The 24018-nt window shown below is 39.3% G+C and overlaps 1 protein-coding gene across 9 annotated transcripts in view; it reads right to left on the bottom strand.

Annotated features, from left to right (window-relative positions):
• The window catches only part of ZDHHC20 (zinc finger DHHC-type palmitoyltransferase 20), a 90420-nt gene extending 69184 nt beyond the window's left edge, over window positions 1-21236 (bottom strand). For all 9 annotated transcript variants that reach the window (XM_037800359.1, XM_037800360.1, XM_037800362.1 and 6 more), the window contains exon 1: window positions 20952-21236. In XM_037800359.1, coding sequence (XP_037656287.1) covers window positions 20952-21069 — 118 coding nt within the window. In that variant the 5' untranslated portion in view covers window positions 21070-21236. The remainder of the gene's footprint in view (window positions 1-20951) is intronic.
• Window positions 21237-24018: the final 2782 nt, after the last annotated feature.

Here is a 24018-nt window from a genome sequence, read left to right as displayed (position 1 = left end):
AGCCCTTATCGGAAACTCATTCTACTGATCCAAACTCCAACCATAGATAGACTGAGACCAGACACCAGAGAATCTGAGAGCAGCCAGCCCAGCAGAGAGGAGACAGGCATAGAAAAAAAACAACATGAAAAACTCCAAAATAAAAGCGGAGGATTTTTGGAGTTCTGGTGAACATAGAAAGGGGAAGGGCAGAGCTCAGGCCCTGAGGCTCATATGCAAATCCCGAAGAAAAGCTGATCTCTCTGCCCTGTGGACCTTTCCTTAATGGCCCTAATTGCTTTGTCTCTTAGCATTTCAATAACCCATTAGATCTGTGAGGAGGGCCCTTTTTTTTTTTTTTTTTAATCCTTTTTTCTTTTTCTAAAACAATTACTCCAAGAAGCCCAATACAGAAAGCTTCAAAGACTTGCAATTTGGGCAGGTCAAGACAAGAGCAGAACTAAGAGAGCTCTGAGACAAAAGGCAATAATACAGTGGCTGAGAAATTTTACTAAACACCACAACTTCCCAAGAAAAGGGGGGTGTCTGCTCACAGCCATCATCCTGGTGGACAGGAAACACTCCTGCCCATCGCCAGCCCCATAGCCCAGAGCTGCCCCAGACAACCCAGTGTGACGGAAGTACTTCAGATAACAGGCACACACCACAAAACTGGGTGTGGACATTAGCCTTCCCTGCAACCTCAGCTGATTCTCCCAGAGTTGGGAAGGTAGAGCAGTGTGAATTAACACAGCCCCATTCAGCCATTATTTGAGCAGACTGGGAGCCTCCCTACACAGCCCAGCAGCCCAGAACCGCCCTGGGGGGACGGCACTCACCTGTGACATAGCACAGTCATCCCTCAACAGAGGACCAGGGGGTGCACCACTCACAAGTCTCAGGAGCCATACACCAATACCAAGGACTTGTGGGTCAGTGGCAGAGACAAACTGTGGCAGGACTGAACTGAAGGATTAGACTATTGCAGCAGGTTTAAAACTCCAGGATCACCATGGAGATTTGATTGTTAGAGCCACCCCCACTCCGTGACTGCCCAGAAACATGTCCCATATACAGGGCGGGCAACACCAACTACACACGCAAGCTTCGTACACCAATTGGACCCCACAAGCCTCACTCCCCCACTCACCACAAAGGCAAAGCAGGCGAGAACTGGCTTGTGGAGAACAGGTGGCTCATGGACACCACCTGCTGGTTAGTTAGAGAAAGTGTACTCCACGAAGCTGTAGATCTGACAAATTAGAGATAAGGACTTCAATTGGTCTACACATCCTAAAAGAACCCTATCAAGTTCAGCAAATGCCAAGAGGCCAAAAACAACAGAAAATTATAAAGCATATAAAAAAACCAGATGATATGGATAACCCAAGCCCAAGCACCCAAATCAAAAGATCAGAGGAGACACAGCACCTAGAGCAGCTACTCAAAGAACTAAAGATGAACAATGAGACCACAGTACAGAATACAAAGGATATCAAGAAGACCCTAGAAGAGCATAAAGAAGACATTGCAAGACTAAATAAAAAAATAGATGATCGTCTGGAAATTAAAGAAACTGTTGACAAAATTAAAAAGATTCTGGACACTCATAGTACAAGACTAGAGGAAGTTGAACAACGAATCAATGACCTGGAAGATGACAGAATGGAAAATGAAAGCATGAAAGAAAGAATGGGGAAAAAAATTGAAAAAATCGAAACGGACCTCAGGGATATGATAGATAATATAAAACGTCCGAATATAAGACTCATTGGTGTTCCAGAAGGGGAAGAAAAGGGTAAAGGTCTAGGAAGAGTATTCAAAGAAATTGTTGGGGAAAACTTCCCAAATCTTCTAAACAACATAAATACACAAATCATAAATGCTCAGCGAACTCCAAGTAGAATAAATCCAAATAAACCCACTCCTAGACATATTCTGATCACACTGTCAAACACCGAAGAGAAGGAGCAAGTTCTGAAAGCAGCAAGAGAAAAGCAATTCACCACATACAAAGGAAACAGCATAAGACTAAGTAGTGACTAATCAGCAGCCACCATGGAGGCGAGAAGGCAGTGGCACGATATATTTAAAATTACGAGTGAGAAAAATTTCCAACCAACAATACTTTATCCATCAAAGCTCTCCTTCAAATTTGAGGCAGAGCTTAAATTCTTCACAGACAAACAAATGCTGAGAGAATTTGCTAACAAGAGACCTGCCCTACTGGAGATACTAAAGGGAGCCCTACAGACAGAGAAACAAAGAAAGGACAGAGAGACTTAGAGAAAGGTTCAGTACTAAAGAGATTCGGTATGGGTACAATAAAGGATATTAATAGACAGAGGGGAAAAATATATATGACAAACATAAACCAAAGGATAAGATGGCTGATTCAAGAAATGCCTTCACGGTTATAACGTTGAATGTAAATGGATTAAACTCCCCAATTAGAAGATATAGATTTGCAGAATGGATCAAAAAAAATGAACCATAAATATGTTGCATACAAGAGACTCATCTTAGACACAGGGACACAAAGAAATTGAAAGTGGAAGGATGGAAAAAAATATTTCATGCAAGCTACAGCCAAAAGAAAGCAGGTGTAGCAATATTAATCTCAGATAAAATAGACTTTAAATGCAGGGATGTTTTGAGAGACAAAGAAGGCCCCTACATACTAATAAAAGGGGCAATTCAACAAGAAGAAATAACAATCGTAAATGTCTATGCACCCAATCAAGGTGCCACAAAATACATGAGAGAAACACTGGCAAAACTAAAGGAAGCAATTGATGTTTCCACAATAATTGTGGGAGACTTCACACATCACTCTCTCCTATAGATAGATCAACCAGACAGAGGACCAATAAGGAAATTGAAAACCTAAACAATCTGATAAATGAATCAGATTTAACAGACATATACAGGACATTACATCCCAAATCACCAGGATACACATACTTTTCTAGTGCTCACGGAACGTTCTCCAGAATAGATCATATGCTGGGACATAAAACAAGCCTCAGTAAATTTAAAAAGATTGAAATTATTCAAAGCACATTCTCTGACCACAATGGAATACAATTACAAGTCAATAACCATCAGAGACTTAGAAAATTCACAAATACCTGGAGGTTAAACAACACACTCCTAACCAATCAGTGGGTTAAAGAAGAAATAGCAAGAGAAATTGCTAAATATATAGAGACGAATGAAAATGAGAACACAACATACCAAAACCTATGGGATGCAGCAAAAGCAGTGCTAAAGGGGAAATTTATAGCACTAAACGCACATATTAAAAAGGAAGAAAGAGCCAAAATCAAAGAACTAATGGATCACCTGAAGAAGCTAGAAAATGAACAGCAAACCAATCCTAAACCAAGTAGAAGAAAAGAAGTAACAAGGATTAAAGCAGAAATAAATGACATAGAGAACAAAAAAACAATAGAGAGGATAAATATCACCAAAAGTTGGTTCTTTGAGAAGATCAACAAGATTGACAAGCCCCTAGCTAGACTGACAAAATCAAAAAGAGAGAAGACCCATATAAACAAAATAATGAATGAAAAAGGTGACATAACTGCAGATCCTGAAGAAATTAAAAAAATTATAAGAGGATACTATGAACAACTGTATGGCAACAAACTGGATAATGCAGAGGAAATGGACAATTTCCTGGAAACATATGAACAACCTAGACTGACCAGAGAAGAAATAGAAGACCTCAATCAACCCATCACAAGCAAAGAGATCCAATCAGTCATCAAAAATCTTCCCACAAATAAATGCCCAGGGCCAGATGGCTTCACAGGGGAATTCTACCAAACTTTCCAGAAAGAACTGACACCAATCTTACTCAAACTCTTTCAAAACATTGAAGAAAATGGAATACTACCTAACTCATTTTATGAAGCTAACATCAATCTAATACGAAAACCAGGCAAAGATGCTACAAAAAAGGAAAACTACCGGCCAATCTCCCTAATGAATATAGATGCAAAAATCCTCAACAAAATACTTGCAAATCGAATCCAAAGACACATTAAAAAAATCATACACCATGACCAAGTGGGGTTCATTCCAGGCATGCAAGGATGGTTCAACATAAGAAAATCAATCAATGTATTACAACACATTAAAAATTCAAAAGGGAAAAATCAAATGATCATCTCAATAGATGCTGAAAAAGCATTTGACAAAATCCAACATCCCTTTTTGATAAAAACACTTCAAAAGGTAGGAATTGAAGGAAACTTCCTCAACATGATAAAGAGCATATATGAAAAACCCACAGCCAGCATAGTACTCAATGGTGAGAGACTGAAAGCCTTCCCTCTAAGATCAGGAACAAGACAAGGATGCCCGCTGTCACCACTGTTATTCAACATTGTGCTGGAAGTGCTAGCCAGGGCAATCCGGCAAGACAAAGAAATAAAAGGCATCCAAATTGGAAAAGAAGAAGTAAAACTGTCATTGTTTGCAGACGATATGATCTTATATCTAGAAAAACCCTGAGAAATCGACAATACAGCTACTAGAGCTAATAAACAAATTTAGCAAAGTAGCGGGATACAAGGTTAATGCACATAAGTCAGTAATGTTTCTATATGCTAGAAATGAACAAACTGAAGAGACACTCAAGAAAAAGATACCATTTTCAATAGCAACTAAAAAAATCAAGTACCTAGGAATAAACTTAACCAAAGATGTAAAAGACCTATACAAAGAAAACTACATAACTCTACTAAAAGAAATAGAAGGGGACCTTAAAAGATGGAAAAATATTCCATGTTCATGGATAGGAAGGCTAAATGTCATTAAGATGTCAATTCTACCCAAACTCATCTACAGATTCAATGCAATCCCAATCAAAATTCCAACAACCTACTTTGCAGACTTGGAAAAGCTAGTTATCAAATTTATTTGGAAAGGGAAGATGCCTCGAATTGCTAAAGACACTCTAAAAAAGAAAAACGAAGTGGGAGGACTTACACTCCCTGACTTTGAAGCTTATTATAAAGCCACAGTTGCCAAAACAGCATGGTACTGGCACAAAGATAGACATATAGATCAATGGAATCGAATTGAGAATTCAGAGATAGACCCTCAGATCTATGGCCGACTGATCTTTGATAAGGCCCCCAAAGTCACTGAACTGAGTCATAATGGTCTTTTCAACAAATGGGGCTGGGAGAGTTGGATATCCATATCCAAAAGAATGAAAGAGGACCCCTACCTCACCCCCTACACAAAAATTAACTCAAAATGGACCAAAGATCTCAATATAAAAGAAAGTACCATAAAACTCCTAGAAGATAATGTAGGAAAACATCTTCAAGACCTTGTATTAGGCGGCCACTTCCTAGACTTTACACCCAAAGCACAAGCAACAAAAGAGAAAATAGATAAATGGGAACTCCTCAAGCTTAGAAGTTTCTGCACCTCAAAGGAATTTCTCAAAAAGGTAAAGAGGCAGCCAACTCAATGGGAAAAAATTTTTGGAAACCATGTATCTGACAAAAGACTGATATCTTGCATATACAAAGAAATCCTACAACTCAATCACAATAGTACAGCCAGCCCAATTATAAAATGGGCAAAAGATATGAAAAGACAGTTCTCTGAAGAGGAAATACAAATGGCCAAGAAACACATGAAAAAATGTTCAGCTTCACTAGCTATTAGAGAGATGCAAATTAAAACCACAATGAGATACCATCTAACACCGGTTAGAATGGCTGCCATTAAACAAACAGGAAACTACAAATGCTGGAGGGGATGTGGAGAAATTGGAACTCTTATTCATTGTTGGTGGGACTGTATAATGGTTCAGCCACTCTGGAAGTCAGTCTGGCAGTTCCTTAGAAAACTAGATATAGAGCTACCATTCGATCCAGCGATTGCACTTCTCGGCATATACCCGGAAGATCGGAAAGCAGTGACACGAACAGATATCTGTACGCCAGTGTTCATAGCAGCATTATTCACAATTGCCAAGAGATGGAAACAACCCAAATGTCCTTCAACAGATGAGTGGATAAATAAAATGTGGTATATACACAAGATGGAATACTACGTGTCAGTAAGAAGGAACGATCTCGTGAAACATATGACAACATGGATGAACCTTGAAGACATAATGCTGAGTGAAATAAGCCAGGCACAAAAAGAGAAATATTATATGCTACCACTAATGTGAACTTTGAAAAATGTAAAACAAATGGTTTATAATGTAGAATGTAGGGGAACTAGCAGTAGAGAGCAATTAAGGAAGGGGGAACAATATTCCAAGAAGAACAGATAAGCTATTTAACGTTCTGGGGATGCCCAGAAATGACTATGATCTGTTAATTTCTGATGGATATAGTAGGAACAAGTTCACAGAAATGTTGCTGTATTATGTAACTTTCTTGGGGTAAAGTAGGAACAGGTTGGAAGTAAAGCAGTTATCTTACGTTAGTTGTCTTTTTCTTACTCCCTTGTTATGGTCTCTTTGAAATGTTCTTTTCTTGTATGTTTTTTTTTTAATATAATTTTTTTTTCCATACAGTTGATTTAAAAAAGGAAGAAAAGGTTAAAAAAAAAAAATAAAAGAAAAAGAGGAAAAAAAATATGTAGTGCCCCCTTGAGGAGCCTGTGGAGAATGCAGGGGTATTGGCCTACCCCACCTCAATGGTTGCTAACATGACCACAGACATAGGGAACTGGTGGTTTGATGGGCTGAGCCCTCTACCGTAGGTTTTACCCTTGGGAAGACGGTTGCTGCAAAGGAGAGGCTAGGGCTCCCTATAACTGTGCCTAAGAGCCTCCTCCCAAATGCCTCTTTGTTGCTCAGATGTGGCCCTCTCTCTCTAGCTAAGCCAACTTGGCAGGTGAAATCACTGCCCTGCCCCTCTACGTGGGATCAGACACCCAGGGGAGTGAATCTCCCTGGCAACGTGGAATATGACTCCTGGGGAGGAATGTAGACCTGGCATTGTGGGACGGAGAACATCTTCTTGACCAAAAGGGGGATGTGAAAAGAAATGAAATAAGCTTCAGTAGCAGAGAGATTCCAAAAGGAGCTGAGAGGTCACTCTGGTGGGCACTCTTACGCACAATTTAGACAACCCTTTTTAGGTTCTAAAGAATTGGGGTAGCTGGTGGTAGATACCTGAAACTATCAAACTACAACCCAGAACCCATGAATCTCGAAGACAATTGTATAAAAATGTAGCTTATGAGGGGTGACAATGGGATTGGGAAAGCCATAAGGACCACACTCCACTTTGTCTAGTTTATGGATGGATGAGTAGAAAAATAGGGGAAGGAGACAAACAAACAGACAAAGGTACCCAGTGTTCTTTTTTACTTCAATTGCTCTTTTTTACTTTAATTATTATTCTTGTTATTTTTGTGTGTGTGCTAATGAAGGTGTCAGGGATTGATTTAGGTGATGAATGTACAACTACGTAATGGTACTGTGAACAATCGAATGTACGATTTGTTTTGTATGACTGCATGGTATATGAATATATCTCAATAAAATGAAGATTAAAAAAAAAAAAAAAAAGCCTACCAATAAAGAAAAGCCAGTACCAGATGGCTTCACTGGTGAATTTTACCAAACATTCCAAGAATTAATTCCAATCCCACTCAAACTTTTCAAAACAATTAAAGAGAAGGGAACACTTCTTCACTCATTCTATGAAGCCAACATCACCCTAATACCAAAGCCAGATAAAAATACAAGAAAAGAAAATTACAGGCCCATATCCATTATGCATATAGATGCAAAATTCCTCAACAAAATACTTACAAATTGAATCCAGCACATTAAAAGAATCATACACCATGATCAAGTGGGATTTATCCTAGGTATGCAAGAGTGGTTCAACAAAAGAAAATCAACTAATGTAATAAACCACATTAAGAAAATGAAAGTGAAAAAACCACATGATCATTTCCATTGATACAGAGAAAAGATTTAACAAAATCCAGCATTTTTCTTGATAAAAATACTTTAAAAAAATAGGAGTAGAAGGAAACAACATGATAAAAGGCATATATGAAAAAACCCACAGCTAACATCTTACTCAATGGTAAAAGACTGAAAGCTTTCCCTCTAAGATGTGGAACAAGACAAGGATGCCCACTGTCACCACTGTTATTCAACAATGTGCTGAAGCTTTGGCCAGAGCAGTTAGGCAAGAAAAAGAAATGAAAGGCATCCAAATTGACATGATCGTATATAGAGAAAGTCCCCAAAAGTCTACTACAAAGATACTAGAGCTAATAAACAAGTTCAGCAAACTGAGAAGATCAACATGTAAAAATTAATAGTGTTTCTATACACTAGTAATAAGCAATCTGAGGAGGAAATCAAGAAAAAAATTCCATTTACAATAACAATTAAAAGAATCAAATACTTAGGAATCAATTTACACAGAAAACTACAAACATTACTAAAAGAAATCAAGAAGACCTAAATAAATGGAAGGACATTCCATGTCCATGGAGTGGAAGAGTAAATATCCTTAACATGTCAATTCTACCCAAATTCATTTACAGATTGAATGTAATCCAATCAAAATTCCAACAGCCTACTTGCAGAAATGGAAAAGCTGATTATCAAATTTGTTTGAGAGGGTAAGGGGTCCCATGAATAACCCCTTGAAAAAGAAGAACAAAGTTGGAGCTTCACGCATTCTGACTTAAAGCATATCACAAAACTACAGTGGTCAAAACAGCATGGTACTGGCATAAGGATAGATCTACTGACCAATGGACTCAAAATGAGAGTTCAGAAATAGACCGTCACATCTAAGGCCAATTGATTTGTTTTGTTTTGTTTTTCTCTTTTCTTTAAATTAAATTCAGTTTTATTGAGATATATTCACATATCATACAATCATCCATGGTGTACAATCAACTGTTTCTAGTACAATCATATAGTTATGCATTCATCACCCCAAAATATTTTTGAACATTTTCCTTACAAAAGAATAATAAAAAATAAAAGTAAAAAAGAACACCCAAATCATCCCCCACATCCCATTCTATTTTTCATTTTGTTTTTGTCCCCATTTTTCTACTCATCCATCCATACACTGTATAAAGGGGGTGTGATCCACAAGGTTTTCACAATCACAGTGTCACCCCTTGTAAGCTACATTGCTATACAATCATCTTCAAGAGTCAAGGCTACGGGTTGGAGTTTGATAATTTCAGGTATTTACTTCTAGCTATTTCAACACATTAAAACCTAAAAAGGGTTATCTATATAATGCATAAGAATGTCCACCAGAGTGACCTCTCAACTCCATTTGAAATCTCTCAGCCACTGAAGCTGTATTTTGTTTCATTTCACATCCCCCTTTTGGTCAAGAAGATATTCTCAATCCCATGATGCCAGGTCCAGATTCACCCCTGGGAATCATATACAGCACTGCGAGGGAAATTTACACCCCTGGGAGTCAGGTCCCACATAAGTGGGAGGGCAATGAGTTCACCTGCTGAGTTGACTTAGCTAGAGAGAAGGCCAGATCTGAGCAAGAAAGAGGTACTCGGGGGAGACTCTTAGGCACAATTATAAGCAGGTTTAGCCTCTCCTTTGCAGTAATAAGCTTCATAAGGACAAGCCTCAAGACAGAGGGCTTGGCATACCAAATCATCAGTCCTCAGTGTCTGTGAGAACATCAGCAACAATCCAGGTGAGGAAGTAAAACACTTCTGCATTTTCCCCCAGCTCCTCAGGGGGGCCCTGCATATGTATTTTTATTCTCTGCCCAAATTACTTTGGGATGTGTTACTATTTCACTGTAACCAATACAAACCTACCACATCTCACTTCCTAGTCAAAGTTCCATGTAATTACAGTGTTGGAACAAACTGACTGTAGAAGTTATATTGTTTAGAAAATATAGATCCTGCACCAAATAAACATCTCTTCCCTTGGTCTCATATGGAAGCTGAAGTTTTAAAACACAGTCATTTTCGGCCTTTACCCTTTAAGGCCAATAGATTTTTGACAAGGCTGTCAAGTCCATTCAGCTGTGTAAGAATAGTCTCTCCAACAAGCAATACTGAGAGAACCGGACATCCATATGCAAAAGAATGAAAGAGGATCCCTATCTCATACCTTATATAAAAATTAACTCAAAATGGATCAAAGACCTAAATATAAGAACCAGATCCATAAAACTCCTAGAATAAAATGCAGGGAAGCGGAGAGGACCTAAGATGGTGGCATAGAAAGGAGTGGAAGCTAGTTAATCCCCCCTGGAACAACTTAAAAAAAAACCAGAAACAACTAGTAAATAATCCAGAATAACTGTGGGGGATAAACGTGACTGTCCACTCATCATACACCAACCTGAATTGGGAGGAATGCCCGAGATCATAGCATAAAATCTGCTGACAGATGCCACCTGCTGGGAAGAAAAGCACAGTGACCTGAGGCCCCAAAGGGTGTACCAATTTTCTAAGACACACCCTCAGGGAAACTGGATACTGACTATTTCTTCCTTCTGGGACCTGAGCCCGTTTTGGTCTGGGAAAACCTGATTGGGATAACCAAGGAAACTATGCTTAGACAACAGAAAACTACAACCTACACTAAGAAAAATGAAGTTATGGCCCAGTCAAAGGAACAAACTTACACTTCAGCTGAGATACAGGAATTGAAACAACTAATAATAAGTCAATTCAAAAAGTTTAGGGAAGATACGGCAAAAGAGCTGAACCGTATAATGAAAACACTGGACGTACATAAGGTAGAAATTGAAAGTTCGGAAAACAAACTGGGAGTATCTATGGAAATGCAAGGCACAATACAAGAGATGAAAGACACAATGGAAACATACAACAGCAGATCTCAAGAGGAGAAGAAAACTCTCAGGAACTAGAGAATAAGGCACCTGAAAGCCTACACACAACAGAACAGATAGAGAAAAGATGGAAAAATATGAACAACATCTCCGGGAACTTGAGGACAAAACAAAAAGCAAGAACTTACATGTCACTGGTGTCCCAGAAGGAGAAGAGAAGGGAAAAGGGGCAGAAGCAATAATAGAGGAAACAATCAATGAAAATTTCCCTTCTCTTATGAAAGACACAAAATTATGGATCCAAGAAGCGCAGCATACCACAAACAGAATAGATCTGGATAGGCCTACGCCAAGACACTTAATAATCAGATTATCAAACATCAAAGATAAAGAGAGAATCCTGAAAACAGCAAGAGAAAAGTGATCTATCACATACAAAGAAAGCTTGATAAGACTATGTGCAGATTTCTCAATAGAATCCATGGAGGCAACAAGGAAGTGGGGTGATATATTTAAGATACTGAAAGAGAAAAAACACCAAACAAGAATCCTGTATCTGGCAAAACTATCCTTCAGATATGAGGGAGAGCTTAAAATACTCTCTGACAAACAGACGACAGAGTTTGTGAACAAGATACCTGCTCTACAGGAAACACCAAAGGAAGCACTGCAAACAGAAAGGAAAAGACAGGAGTGAGAGGTTCAGAAAACAATTTTGGGAGATAGTAGTACAGCAATGTAAGTACACTGAACAAAGATGACTGTGAGTATGGTTGAAAGACAAAGGCTGGGACCATGTGGGACACCATAACAAAAGATGAATGATAAAGACTGGGACTGTGTAACTCAGGGAAACCTACGTTGTTCAACGATTATAATAAAAGGTACAAATATGTTTTTACGTGAGGTAGAACAAATGAATGTCAACATTGCAAGGTGTTAAAAACAGGATGAGATTGGGGGAAAATATAATCAATGCAAACTAGAGAGTATAATTAACACAGACACTGTATTATGTTTCCTTTAATATAACAAAGGCAATATACCAAAGCTTAATGCATATGGGGGTAGTTGGGAGTAGGGGAAGGGTATGGGACTCCTGGCATTGGTGTTGTTGTCTGACTCTTTATTCTACTTTGGGTTAATGCTATCTTTCTTTTTGTCACTTTCTGGCTATCAAGTTTTGTTTTTTTGTTTGTTTGTTTGTTTGTTTTTCTCTCTTTCTCTTTTTCTTTTGCTTCTCTGCCTTCTTTGACTCTTCCTCTGTCTTTGTGGAAGAAACGGAGAAGTCCTTATATAGAGAGTGGCAATGGTGCTCAATACATAAATATGTGACTATACAGGGAACCAACAATTGTTTACTTAGGACGGAATGTATGGTGTGTGAACAAAACCTTCTTAAAAGAAATGGGATGATGAAGAAACCTTGAGGATACTATATTGAGTGAAATAAGACAGACACATAAAGGCAAATATTGCAGGGTCTCACTGATATGAACTAATTATAATACGTAAACTCATAGACATGAAATATGTTACCAGGATATAGAAATGAAGCTAGAGAATGGGGAGCGGCTGCTTATTATGCTCAGAATGTTCAACTAGGGTGAACTTAAACATTTGGAAATGGACGGGGTGATGGTAGCATGTTGTGAGAATAACTAACAGTGCTAAAAGGTATGTGAAGGTGGTGAAAAGGGTAAGCTCAGAGTCACGTATGTCATCAGAAGGAAAGTTGCCAGTTAAAAGATGGGAATGTATAAAACAGTGAAATCTTGTGGTGGATAATGTCCATGATTAACTATACAAATATCAGAAATCTCTCTCATGAACTATAACAAATGTATGTCACTATAACTAGAAGTTAATAATAGAGAGGCATATAGGGAAAAAATATATACCTATTGCAAACTATATACTACAGTTAGTAGTATTTTAACATTCTTTCATCAACAGTAACAAATGTACTATACCAAAACTATGAATCAATAATGGAGGGGGGCATGGTTAGGGGCATGGGAGTATCTGAGTTTCCTTTTTTTTTTTGTCTTTATTTCTTTTCTGGAGTAGTGAAAATGTTCTAAAAATTGAAAAAAAATTAATTGTGTTGATGGATGCACAGCTGTATGGTGATGCCGTGGGCAACTGATTGTACACTTTGGATCTTTGGATAGTTGTATGGTATGTGAACAATCTCTCTCTCTCTCTCTCTCTCTCTCTCTCTCTCTATATATATATATATATATATATATATATATACACACACACACACATAAAAAAAGGTAGGGAAGCATCTTCAAGATGCTGTGGTACGCAATGATTTCTTAAGACTTTACACCCAAAACACAAGCAAGGAAAGATAAAATAAATGGCCCCTCTTCAAAATTAAAAACTTTGGAGCATCAAAGGAATTTGTCACAAAAGTGAAAAGATAGCCTACTCAATGGAAGAAAATATTTGGTAACTGCATAGCTGATAAGGATTTAATATCCAGACTATATAAATGAATCCTACTACTCAACAAATAAAAAGACAAACCCAATCAAAAAATGGGCAAAAGATAGACATTTCTCCAAAGAGGAAACACAAATGACTAAAAAGTACATGAAAGGATACTCAACTTCACTAACTATTAGGGAAATGCAAATCAAAACCACAATGAGACACCATTTCACACCCACCAGAATGGCTACTATTAAAAAAACAGAAAACTACAAGTGTTGGAGAGGATGTGGAGAAACAGGAACACTTATTCATTGCTGGTGGGAGTGTAAAATGTACAGTCATTTGGTAGCTCCTCAGGAGGCTAGGTATAGAATTACCACATGATCTGGCAATCCCACTACTAGGTATATACCCAGAAGAACTGAAAGCAGGGAATCGAACAGGTATTTGCACACCAATGTTCATAGTGGGATTACTCACAACTGCCAAAAGATGGAAACCATCCAAGCTTCCATCAACTGATGAACAGATAAACAAAATGTGATACATACATAAAATGAAATATTATTCAGCTGTAAAAAGTCCTGATGCATGCAACGACATAGATGAACTTTGAAAACATTATGTGGAAAATGGATGGTGGTGATGGTAGCACGTTATTGCGGGTGTAATCAATAGCACTGAACTCTAGAGGTGAATGTGGTTAAAAGGGAGAAACTTTAGGATGTATATATTACTAGAATAAAAATTAAAAGATAAGGCAAAGGACTGTACAACACAGTGAACCCTACTGTAGATGATGGCCTATAGTTAATAGTACAAGTATAGGAATGTTTTTTCATGAATATAATACTAACAGTGTTGTATCTCATGAATACAAATAGTACAATACTAATACAAGGTGATAATAATAGGGTAGTATATGGTAAAAAATACACCTAATATACATTATGAATGAAAGGTAACAGCACAATTTTAATAACCTTTCATCAATTGCAACAAAGGTAACTACTGTTAAAAAAAATAGTACAATTATAAAACAATGCTATCATCAATTGTAACAAATGTTCCATACCAATACAAGGTGTTGGAGGTGTGGTGATGTATGGGAATTCCGTATTTTATGCATGATTGTTTTGTAAACCCATAACTTTTCTAATTAAAAAAGAAACACAATGAGATATCACTTCTCACACACACACACAAATGAAAATTAATGTAATACACCAAAATGATAGAACCAAATAAAAGAAAAATCAATATGGTCTCAATTGATGTAGAAAATGCATCTGACAAAATCCAGCACCTCTTCTTCATAAAAACTCTTAGAAAATTAGGATTAGAAGAAAACTTCTTCAACACGATGAAGGGCATATATGAGAAATCTACAGCTAACATCATACTCAATGTTGAAAGACTGAAAACTTTCCCTCTAAGATCAGTGTGCCAGTTTGAAGCTGTTATGGACCTCAGAAGAGCCATGACCTTAATCCAATCTTGTGGGGTGGGACCTTTTGACTGAATGTTTCCATGGAGATGTGACTCACCGAACTGTAAGACCTTTTGATTCAATTATTTCCAGGGAGGTGTGACCTGCCCATTCAGGGTGGGTCTTAATTAGATCACCGGAGTCCTTTTAGAGAGCTCACAGAGAGAAGGAGCTCAGAGAAACTGAGAGACACATTTTGGAGAGAAGCTAAGATATGTAATCCAGAGTTTGCCCCCGGAAGGAGATAAGAGCCGACACAGACCCAGACGCTTGCAGACGCAGTCAGGAAGATGTTTGGAGACGCTAAGCTAAGAGATTAAGCCCAGAGTTTGCACCAGAGAAGCTAAGACAGGACTCTGAGATGCTTAAAGAGAAATGCCCCAGGAGAACCAAGCAGAAAACTGAGAAAACCTAAGAGACAGAAGCCAAGAAACATTCTGGAGAAAGTCATTTTGAAACACAACCAGGGAGCAAAGGACCAGCAGATGCCAGCCACATGCCTTCCCAGCTGACAGAGGTGTTTCAGACGCCACTGGCTGTTCTTCAGTGAAGGTATCCTCTTGTTGATGCCTTCGTTTGGACACTTTTACAGCCTTAGAACTGTAAATCTGTAACCTAAAAAATCCCCTTTGTAAAAGCCAATCCATTTCTGGTATTTTGCATAATGGTAGCTTTAGAAACCTGAACAATTGGGAACAAGACAAGGAAGCCCACTGTGCCAGTTTGAATGTATTGTGTCCCCCAAATGCCATTATCTTTGATGTAATCTTGTGTGGGGAGACTTTTATCAGTTTTGACTAGATTTCCTTGAGTGTTTCTTTAGAGATGCCCCCCACCCAGCTGTGGGTGATGACTCTGATTGGATATTTCCATGGAGGCATGGCACCAGTCATTTAGGAGCCATATAAATGAGCTGACGGGCAGAGGGAACTCAGTGCAGCTGTGAGTGATGTTTTGAAGAGGAGCTACAGGCAAGAGGGACACTTTGAAGAAAGCACAGGAGCCGCAGATGAGAGACATTTTGAAGACAGCCATTGAAAGCAGACTCTTGCTCTGGAGAAGCTGAGAGAGGGCAAATACCCCAAGTGCAACTAAGAGTGACATTTTTGAGGAACTGCAGCCTAGAGAGGAACGTCCTGGGAGAAAGCCATTTTGAAACCAGAACTTGGAGCAGACGCTAGCCACATGCCTTCCCAGCTAACAGGTTTTCTGGACACCATTGGCCATCCTCCAGTGAAGGTACCCGATTGTTGATGTGTTACCTTGGACACTTTATGGGCTTAAGACTGTAACTGTGTAACCAAATAAACCCCTTTTATAAAAGCCAATCCATCTCTGGTGTTTTGCATTCTGGCAGCATTAGCAAACTAGAACACCCACTCTCACCGCTGCTATTCAACACTGAACTGGAAGTTTTAGTCAGAACAATTAGGCAAGATACAGAAATTAAAGACATCCAAATTGGAGAGAAAGAAGTAAAATTTTCCATATTCGCAGATCACATGATCCTATATATAGAAAATTCTGAAAAATCCACAACAAAGTTCCTAGAGCTAAATAAGAAGGGCATTTCTTGTTAATGGCTTGGAAGACTAAATACTGTTAGGATGTCAATTCTACCCCAAGCAATTTATAGATTCAATGCAATCCTAATCAAAATTTCAACAACCTTCTTTGCATAAAGGGAAAAACTGATATCAAATTTATATGGAAAAGTAAGAGGCCCCGAATAGCCAAAACCATCTTGAAAAAGAAGAATAAAGTTGGAGGACTCACACTTCCTTGTTTTCAAAGTTATTACAAAATTACAGTAATCAAAGCAGTATGGTACTGGCACAAAGTAAAACATATAGACAAATGGAATCAAATTGAGAGTTCAGAAATAAGCCCTCACATCTATGGCCAAGTGATTCTTGACAACAGCACCAACTCCACTCAGTGCAGAAAGAATAGTCTCTTCAACAAATGGTGCTGGGAAAACTAGATATCCCCCTGCAAAAGAATATGAATCCCTATATACAAAAGAACATACAAAAGTTAACTCAAGAGGGATCAAAAACCTGAATGTAAGAATCAATACTACAAAATTCAGAAGAAAACACAGGGAAGCATCTTCAAGACCTTGGAGTAGGCAATGGTTTCTTAGACTTTATATTAAAAGCACATGCAGCTAAAGAAAAAAATACATAAAAAGGAATTCATCAAATTTTAAAACTTGTGTATATCAAAGGACTTCATCATGATAGTAAAAAGACAACCTACAGAATGGAGAAAATATTTGGAAACCACATATCCAATAAGGGTTTGATATGTAACTGCAACTCAATATTGAAAAGACAAAGAAACCAATTAAAATTGGGGAAAAGACTTGATTAGACATTTCTCCAAAAAAGATATGCAAATGGCCAAACAGCACATGAAAAGATGTTCAACATCGTTAGCAATTAGGGAAATTAAAACCACAATGAGACACCACTTCACACCCACTAGAATGGTTACTATTAAAAAAAAAAAACAAAACAGAAAACAAGTGTTAGAGAGGATGCAGAGAAAGAAGAACATTCATTAACTGTTGGTGGGAATGTAAAATGGTGCAGCTGCTATGGAAAACAGTTTGGTTGGTCCTCAGAAAATTAAGTACAGAATTACCATATGACCTGGCAATCCCATTTCTTGGTATATACCAAAAAAAAAACTGAAAGCAGGGACTTAAACAAGTATTTTCACACTGATGTTCATAGTGGCATTACTCAGTTGACAAAAGATGGAAGCAACCCAAGTGTTCATCAACAGATGAATGGATAAACAAACTGTGGTATATACATACAATGGAATATTATTCAGCCCTAAAAAGAACAAAATTCTGATACATGTGATAACATAGATGAACCTTGAAGACATCATGTTGAATGATATAAGCCAGGCACAAAAGGACAAATATTGTATGAACTCACTAAGAAATAACTAAAATTAGCAAATACATAGAGTCAGAAACCAGAATATACAGGTTACTCAGGGCCAGGGTGGGAGTAGGAAATGTAGTTAATGCTCAATCAGTAGAGAGCTTCTGTTTAGTAATGGATGGTGGTGATGGCAGCACAATATTGTAAACACAATTACATCACTGAATTATATATTTGAATATTATTAAAAGGGGAAATTTTAGGTGGTAGATATACTATTAAAATAAAAATTAAAATAAAAAACAGGGCTGTACAATACAAACAGTGAATCCTAATGTAAACTATGGTCTATATAGATAATAGTATAATTATAATAATATTGCTTCATCAATTGTAACAAAGGTACTATACTAATGCAAAATATCAATAATAGGGAAAACTATGTGCGTGAGGTGGTATATGGGAACTCTCTTTTCTGTATATTTTATCACAGATATACTGAAAAGAGAGTATCATAAATAGTATAAAAAATAATCAAGTAAACCAAAAGATGGCAGAAAAAGAGAGAAAATGGAACAAAGAACAGATGGGACAAATACAAATAGCAAGACTATAGAGTTAAACCCAACCATGTCAATAATCACATTCACTGTAAACAAGTTAAGACACCCCTATTAAAAGGCAGAGATTTTCAGACTGGATAGGAAAGCAAAAAAAGCAATAGTATGTTCCTTGCAAGAAACCCACATTAAATATAAACATGTTAAAACTATAAGGACAAAAGAAGATATACCATGCTAATACTAATCAAATGAAAGGTGAGTGGCCATGTTAATATATGTCAATGTACATGTCAGAGGAAACAATATCACCAGCGAATGCAGAAAGTCATTTCATAATATTACAGGGGTCCATTCATTGAGAGGACATAACAATAATAAATGTTTTAAATACCTAATCACAGAGCTGCAAATTACATGAAGCAAAAACATGACAGAACTGCAAGAAGACATAGACAAATCCAAAGTTATAATCATACCTCTCACAATAGTTAATTGCTAGAACAAGTAGACAGAAAATCAGCAAGGGTATTGAAAACGTAAACAACTTTATCAACCAACTTGACCTGATTGATGGTCTAACCTCAAAAGCAAAATAACACTGCTGAATACAGAAAACATTTTTCTCAAGTGCACATGGAACATCTGCCGTGAGAGACCTCATTATAGACCACAACATAAGTCTCCATATATTTAAAATGATTTGATTCATACAAGATAGGTTCTCTGACCACAATGGAACTAAATTTGACATTAATAACAAAGATCTCCGGATAATCCCAAATTACTGGAGAGTAAATAACATACTTCTAAATAATCCATGGGTCAAAGAAGAAAGCAAAAGTAAAATCAGAAAATATTTTGAATGGAACGATGATGAAAACATATCCAAAATGAAATAATGTGACAAAAGCAGTACTTAGAAATAAGTTTATAGGACTGAACGTACAAAAAAAAAAAAAAAAAAAGAAGAAGAAAAAAAAGAGGGTTTCACATTAAGAGACTAGAAGACGAGCAAATTAAATCCAAAGTAAAGAAAAGAAGGAAATAATAAAGACCAGACATCAAAGAAAATAGAAAACAGAAACACAATAGAGAAAAATTTATAAAAGCTGGTTTTTCTGGAATCAATAAAACACTTCAGAATCAATTATGTCAAGACAGTGTGCTGAATGATGGTGTTAAATTATAGATTTTGTCTCATTCTAAATTTGAAGACGTTATGAAGGAGACACAGCAAAGTATGAGATGTAGGGTCAAAGTTCCACTCTACATATTTCTGTTCAAAGGCATAACCATCCTTGGAAAAATCACATAGCTCTCCCAAGACATAATTTCCTCAGAAGGAAAATAAAGGCACTCCTCAGCGCTAAGAATCTCTACATGGCAAATAGGAGGTACACATCTACTAACAGCTGCAAATGACCGAAACCCTGTAAAGCTGAATTAGCACTTTCCTCAAAAATAAGTTTCTTGACCAAAGAGGAAAAGGTGGTCAATCCACCTATAACTAAATTCATATGTTTAAATATCAGCCTGTGGGAAAAAATAAAAGGGTGATTTCAGTTTAATTTAAAACCAAGGGACCAATATCGCGAATCACTTCATCTTTAGTTCTCAGCTTATCATCTATGTAAGTTGACTATCTCAGATCCACCACTTTTAACTTAAACCCAACTCTGTCTTCAATGGTCACTCCCAGTGAGGGGGATTTTATACATAAATTTGCAAAACTATTACGTTATGGAGGATGGACGGACATAATGAGGGCCTCTTAATCATAAACAATTGATTTCTTCAAATGAGTGGAAGCCTAGTTACTGGGCGCCAGGTATTTTTCTTGCCTGAGCTACGTGGGACCCTTCTTCCGCTGCCTTTTGGAAGAAACTATCTCGTACAAAGAGAAAGCCTTAGTAAGTAACCAAGAAAAAGATAATGGGGCTATGTATTGTCTCACCCATTCTGTCTTAAAACAACACTTGGCATAAATTATGGATTCAGACTTGAAGGTAATGAACTTTAACAGGGGTCAAGAACCAACCAAATTCATGGCTGGGTGCTGATTTGTACCCTATGGCTAAACTCCCTTGGGCAGAAGTGGTCACCAAAAGATACACTGACTTTCCACCCGCAACGGCGGCCTGCTCTTCGGTAACAGACGTTCCTTTCTGCGCTGTTCGGACGCGAGAAAAAAAACGATAAAGAACAGATTTCTTTATTCTGAAAGATAAACAAAAGCAAAAAAACGCTACTTTCTACGAAGCTCGATTACTCCCGTTTGAAGAAAAATCTTTCTCCACAGTCCTTTATGAGAGATGAGGAACGTCACGGCTCCACAGCGGAAACCAGGAAGCTGTCTGTGTCCCGCCGTGCGACAACCCCCATCCCACCCCCGCCACCCGGAGGACGCGGGATGGCTCGGGGAAGGGGCGTCGCGGCCCGCAGCCCTGCACGCGAGCTGCGCGGGCCTAACAAAGAGGGCGAAGAAGGAAGGGCCCTCAGACAGCCCAGGGAGCGCAGGTCTCGGCGACCCCCACGACAAGCACCCGTCAGACCCGCGCTGAGGCAAGACTCGCACCCACCCCGGCTGCCTGAAGCGCGCAGGCCCGCGACTAGGGGGCGGCCGCAGACCTCGGAGGCCCAGCCTGGCTAACCCAGCGGCCCCTCGGCCGGCTCCGCGGGCTCCACGGTCCCCTCCGCCGTCGTGGTCCAGACCCCGGCCCACGCCCCGCCGCGGTAGCCGGCGCCGCCGGGTACTCACACACGCACAGTTCCACCACGTACGCGTAGTAGGACCAGCCCACCACGAAGGCGATGAAGAGTACCGGCACCCAGCCCACCGTACGCTGGCAGCAGCGCCAGAACGTCCACGGCGCCATGTTCTGCTGCCGGCGGCCGCGCCCAGCGTCCCTCGGCCTCCGGGAGCTCCAGACTCCCGGTGGCGGCGGCTCTGCCGTGCCCGGCGGGTCCTCGGCCGGGTCCTCCGCGGCCAAGGAAGCGCTCTCGGAAGCGAAAGGCGGAGGCGCCGCCGACACTCCGCCCCTCGCCGTGGCCACCCCGGTCCCGCCCCCACCCCACCCCACCCCACCCCACACCCCAGGCCCCCCCCGTCCCGCGCCGGGCTTCCAGGGGGCGGGGCCCGCGGTCGGCACCGCCCACGGCGCGTGGCGGGCTGGCGCCGCGTTGACGCACAGGTGTACAGGTGAGGTTGGCCGCGAGCTATTGGAGGCGCGCCCGGGTCATCGCAGTGCAGGGATGTCTTGCGCATCGAAGCTCAGGGGGGGTAGGGTAGGCTACTGAAAATGATTCCTTGGCTGATTGGTGGGCCCTGAGTGATAGAAAGGGCCGTTCTGACCCCTGCGTACAAGCTCCCTCTCCTGGAGCGCAATGGACCATGACTAATTGGGGCGCTTTTTCAACTATGACAAAGCCATGCCACTCGCCAGGGTGCAGGTGAGGAATGAATATTGTTATAAGGCTCCTCCAACGATTCTGACGTACATTTCTTTTTTTTTTTTTTTTTTTTTTTTGTGTTGCTATTGACAGTTTTATTAAGCTTCATGTCTTTGAATACAGAAGAATTCTGAAAATGAGGCATTTTGCTGAACCAAAATTGTATTGGTAGTTCCCATAAGAATTGGTTTTTGTATAATCTCTTTTTTTTTTTTAATCATCATTTTATTGAGATATATTCACATACCACGCAGTCATACAAAACAAATCGTACTTTCGATTGTTTACAGTACCATTACATAGTTGTACATTCATCACCTAAATCAATCCCTGACACCTTCATTAGCACACACACAAAAATAACAAGAATAATAATTTTAGAGTGAAAAAGAGCAATTGAAGTAAAAAAGAACACTGGGTACTTTTGTCTGTTTGTTTCCTTCCCCTATTTTTCTACTCATCCATCCATAAACTAGACAAAGTGGAGTGTGGTCCTTATGGCTTTCCCAATCCCATTGTCACCCCTCATAAGCTACATTTTTATACAACTGTCTTCGAGATTCATGGGTTCTGGGTTGTAGTTTGATAGTTTCAGGTATCCACCACCAGCTACCCCAATTCTTTAGAACCTAAAAAGGGTTGTCTAAAGTGTGCGTAAGAGTGCCCTCCAGAGTGACCTCTCGGCTCGTTTTGGAATCTCTCTGCCACTGAAGCTTATTTCATTTCCTTTCACATCCCCCTTTTGGTCAAGAAGATGTTCTCCGTCCCACGATGCCGGGTCTACATTCCTCCCCGGGAGTCATATTCTGCGTTGCCAGGGAGATTCACTCCCCTGGGTGTCTGATCCCACGTAGGGGGGAAGGCAGTGATTTCACCTTTCAAGTTGGCTTAGCCAGAGAGAGAGGGCCACATCTGAGCAACAAAGAGGCATTCAGGAGGAGACTCTTAGGCACAAATATAGGGAGGCCTAGCCTCTCCTTTGCAGCAACCGTCTTCCCAAGCGTAAAACTTATGGTAGAGGGCTCAGCCCATCAAACCACCAGTCTGACGTACATTTCTGATTAAGAACTCGGATCATTTTTCAGGCAGAAATCCTCCGTTGTTTGAAGATGGAGCCGGTAGATGTCCGAAATTTAGGATGGAAGCCGGGTAGAGTCTGTCACTTTGACTTGAAACCCAAATTTAAGGTTGAATTGCCAGAAGGGGAGAATGTAAACGACTCCCTCTTGGCTGAGCCCACAAATGACTACTGGAAATTTTTAGATTCTAGAATTTATTGGCAGCTGGAGAAGCTGGCTAAGCAATTCCGGTAATCATAATAGAATCCAGGCGCATCACCATGAAGACATCATAATACAAGGCCAAAAGCATTTACTATGGTGTCAATTTTGGTTAGACTGATGCTTTAATTAGCTATTGCTCACTAACACCTCTGTGAAGCAGACTTCCCCCTTTAAGACAAGGGTAATAAAAACAAATAATAATTATTTAACTACTGCATACTAGTGCTAGACGTAATAAAGAATATGTAAAATATTCTGTTCTCCCAGATTTTGTGCCTTAAGAGTCACATTAGTTAGTGGCAAGTTGACACTGGTTTCCAGGCATTAAAGCGGATAGTAGGTGGACTAGTGGAGAGGCAGGTTTGGAGGGTTGGGCTTCAAGATGGAATTTTGACTGATGTGAAAGAACATAATTTAAAAGACTTTTCTTCTCACACCATCTCTACATATCAAAATCATGCTGCTAAAATTCAGTACAGATACCATGTCCTCCACAAGCTCTACTTGATCACATCAGCTTTCCAGGAACTCTTCTTTCTGTTATGCCATTTTGCTTATAACATATTTAAATAATTTTGGTACTAACTGTAAGTGGGTCTCCTTGCCTACTATCTTGGCAGCTCCTTGGAGGTAGAATGTTTTTCTTACACATTCTGTTTTCCCCCTCAATGCCTTGTAAGTAGGAAAAATTCAAATATTGAATGGATGTTTGAAGACTTCTGTTGTGATCCAGCCATTCTTCCTAATTTCACGTTAGTTTTTGGTTTCTGAATGACTGCTACATGTTCTAAGAAGTTGTTGGCTCTATATGGGATCCAGAAAACCCTTCTGATTTATTTCCTTGTCCTAAGGTCATTCCATTGAAGACACATATTTTCATTCTTTTGGGAATTTTTCTGTCGTGAATATCTACAGACATGAACTAGTTAATGTTCTTTGGCCTGTAAGCAATAGAAGCCAGCATTTTGCACTTCTTTGTCCATGGTGGGCCTGTCATTTCCTCCATCTATGCTAATAATCGTGGCAATAGGGAATCATTTAAAGACTGTAGGTAGGATAGTGATGTGAGTGGAATTACGTTTTATTGCACTA

This window comes from Choloepus didactylus, chromosome 12 (genome assembly GCF_015220235.1).
Source record: "Choloepus didactylus isolate mChoDid1 chromosome 12, mChoDid1.pri, whole genome shotgun sequence".
Classification (NCBI taxonomy): domain Eukaryota; kingdom Metazoa; phylum Chordata; class Mammalia; order Pilosa; family Megalonychidae; genus Choloepus; species Choloepus didactylus.
This window is presented reverse-complemented; position numbering and strand designations above follow the sequence as displayed.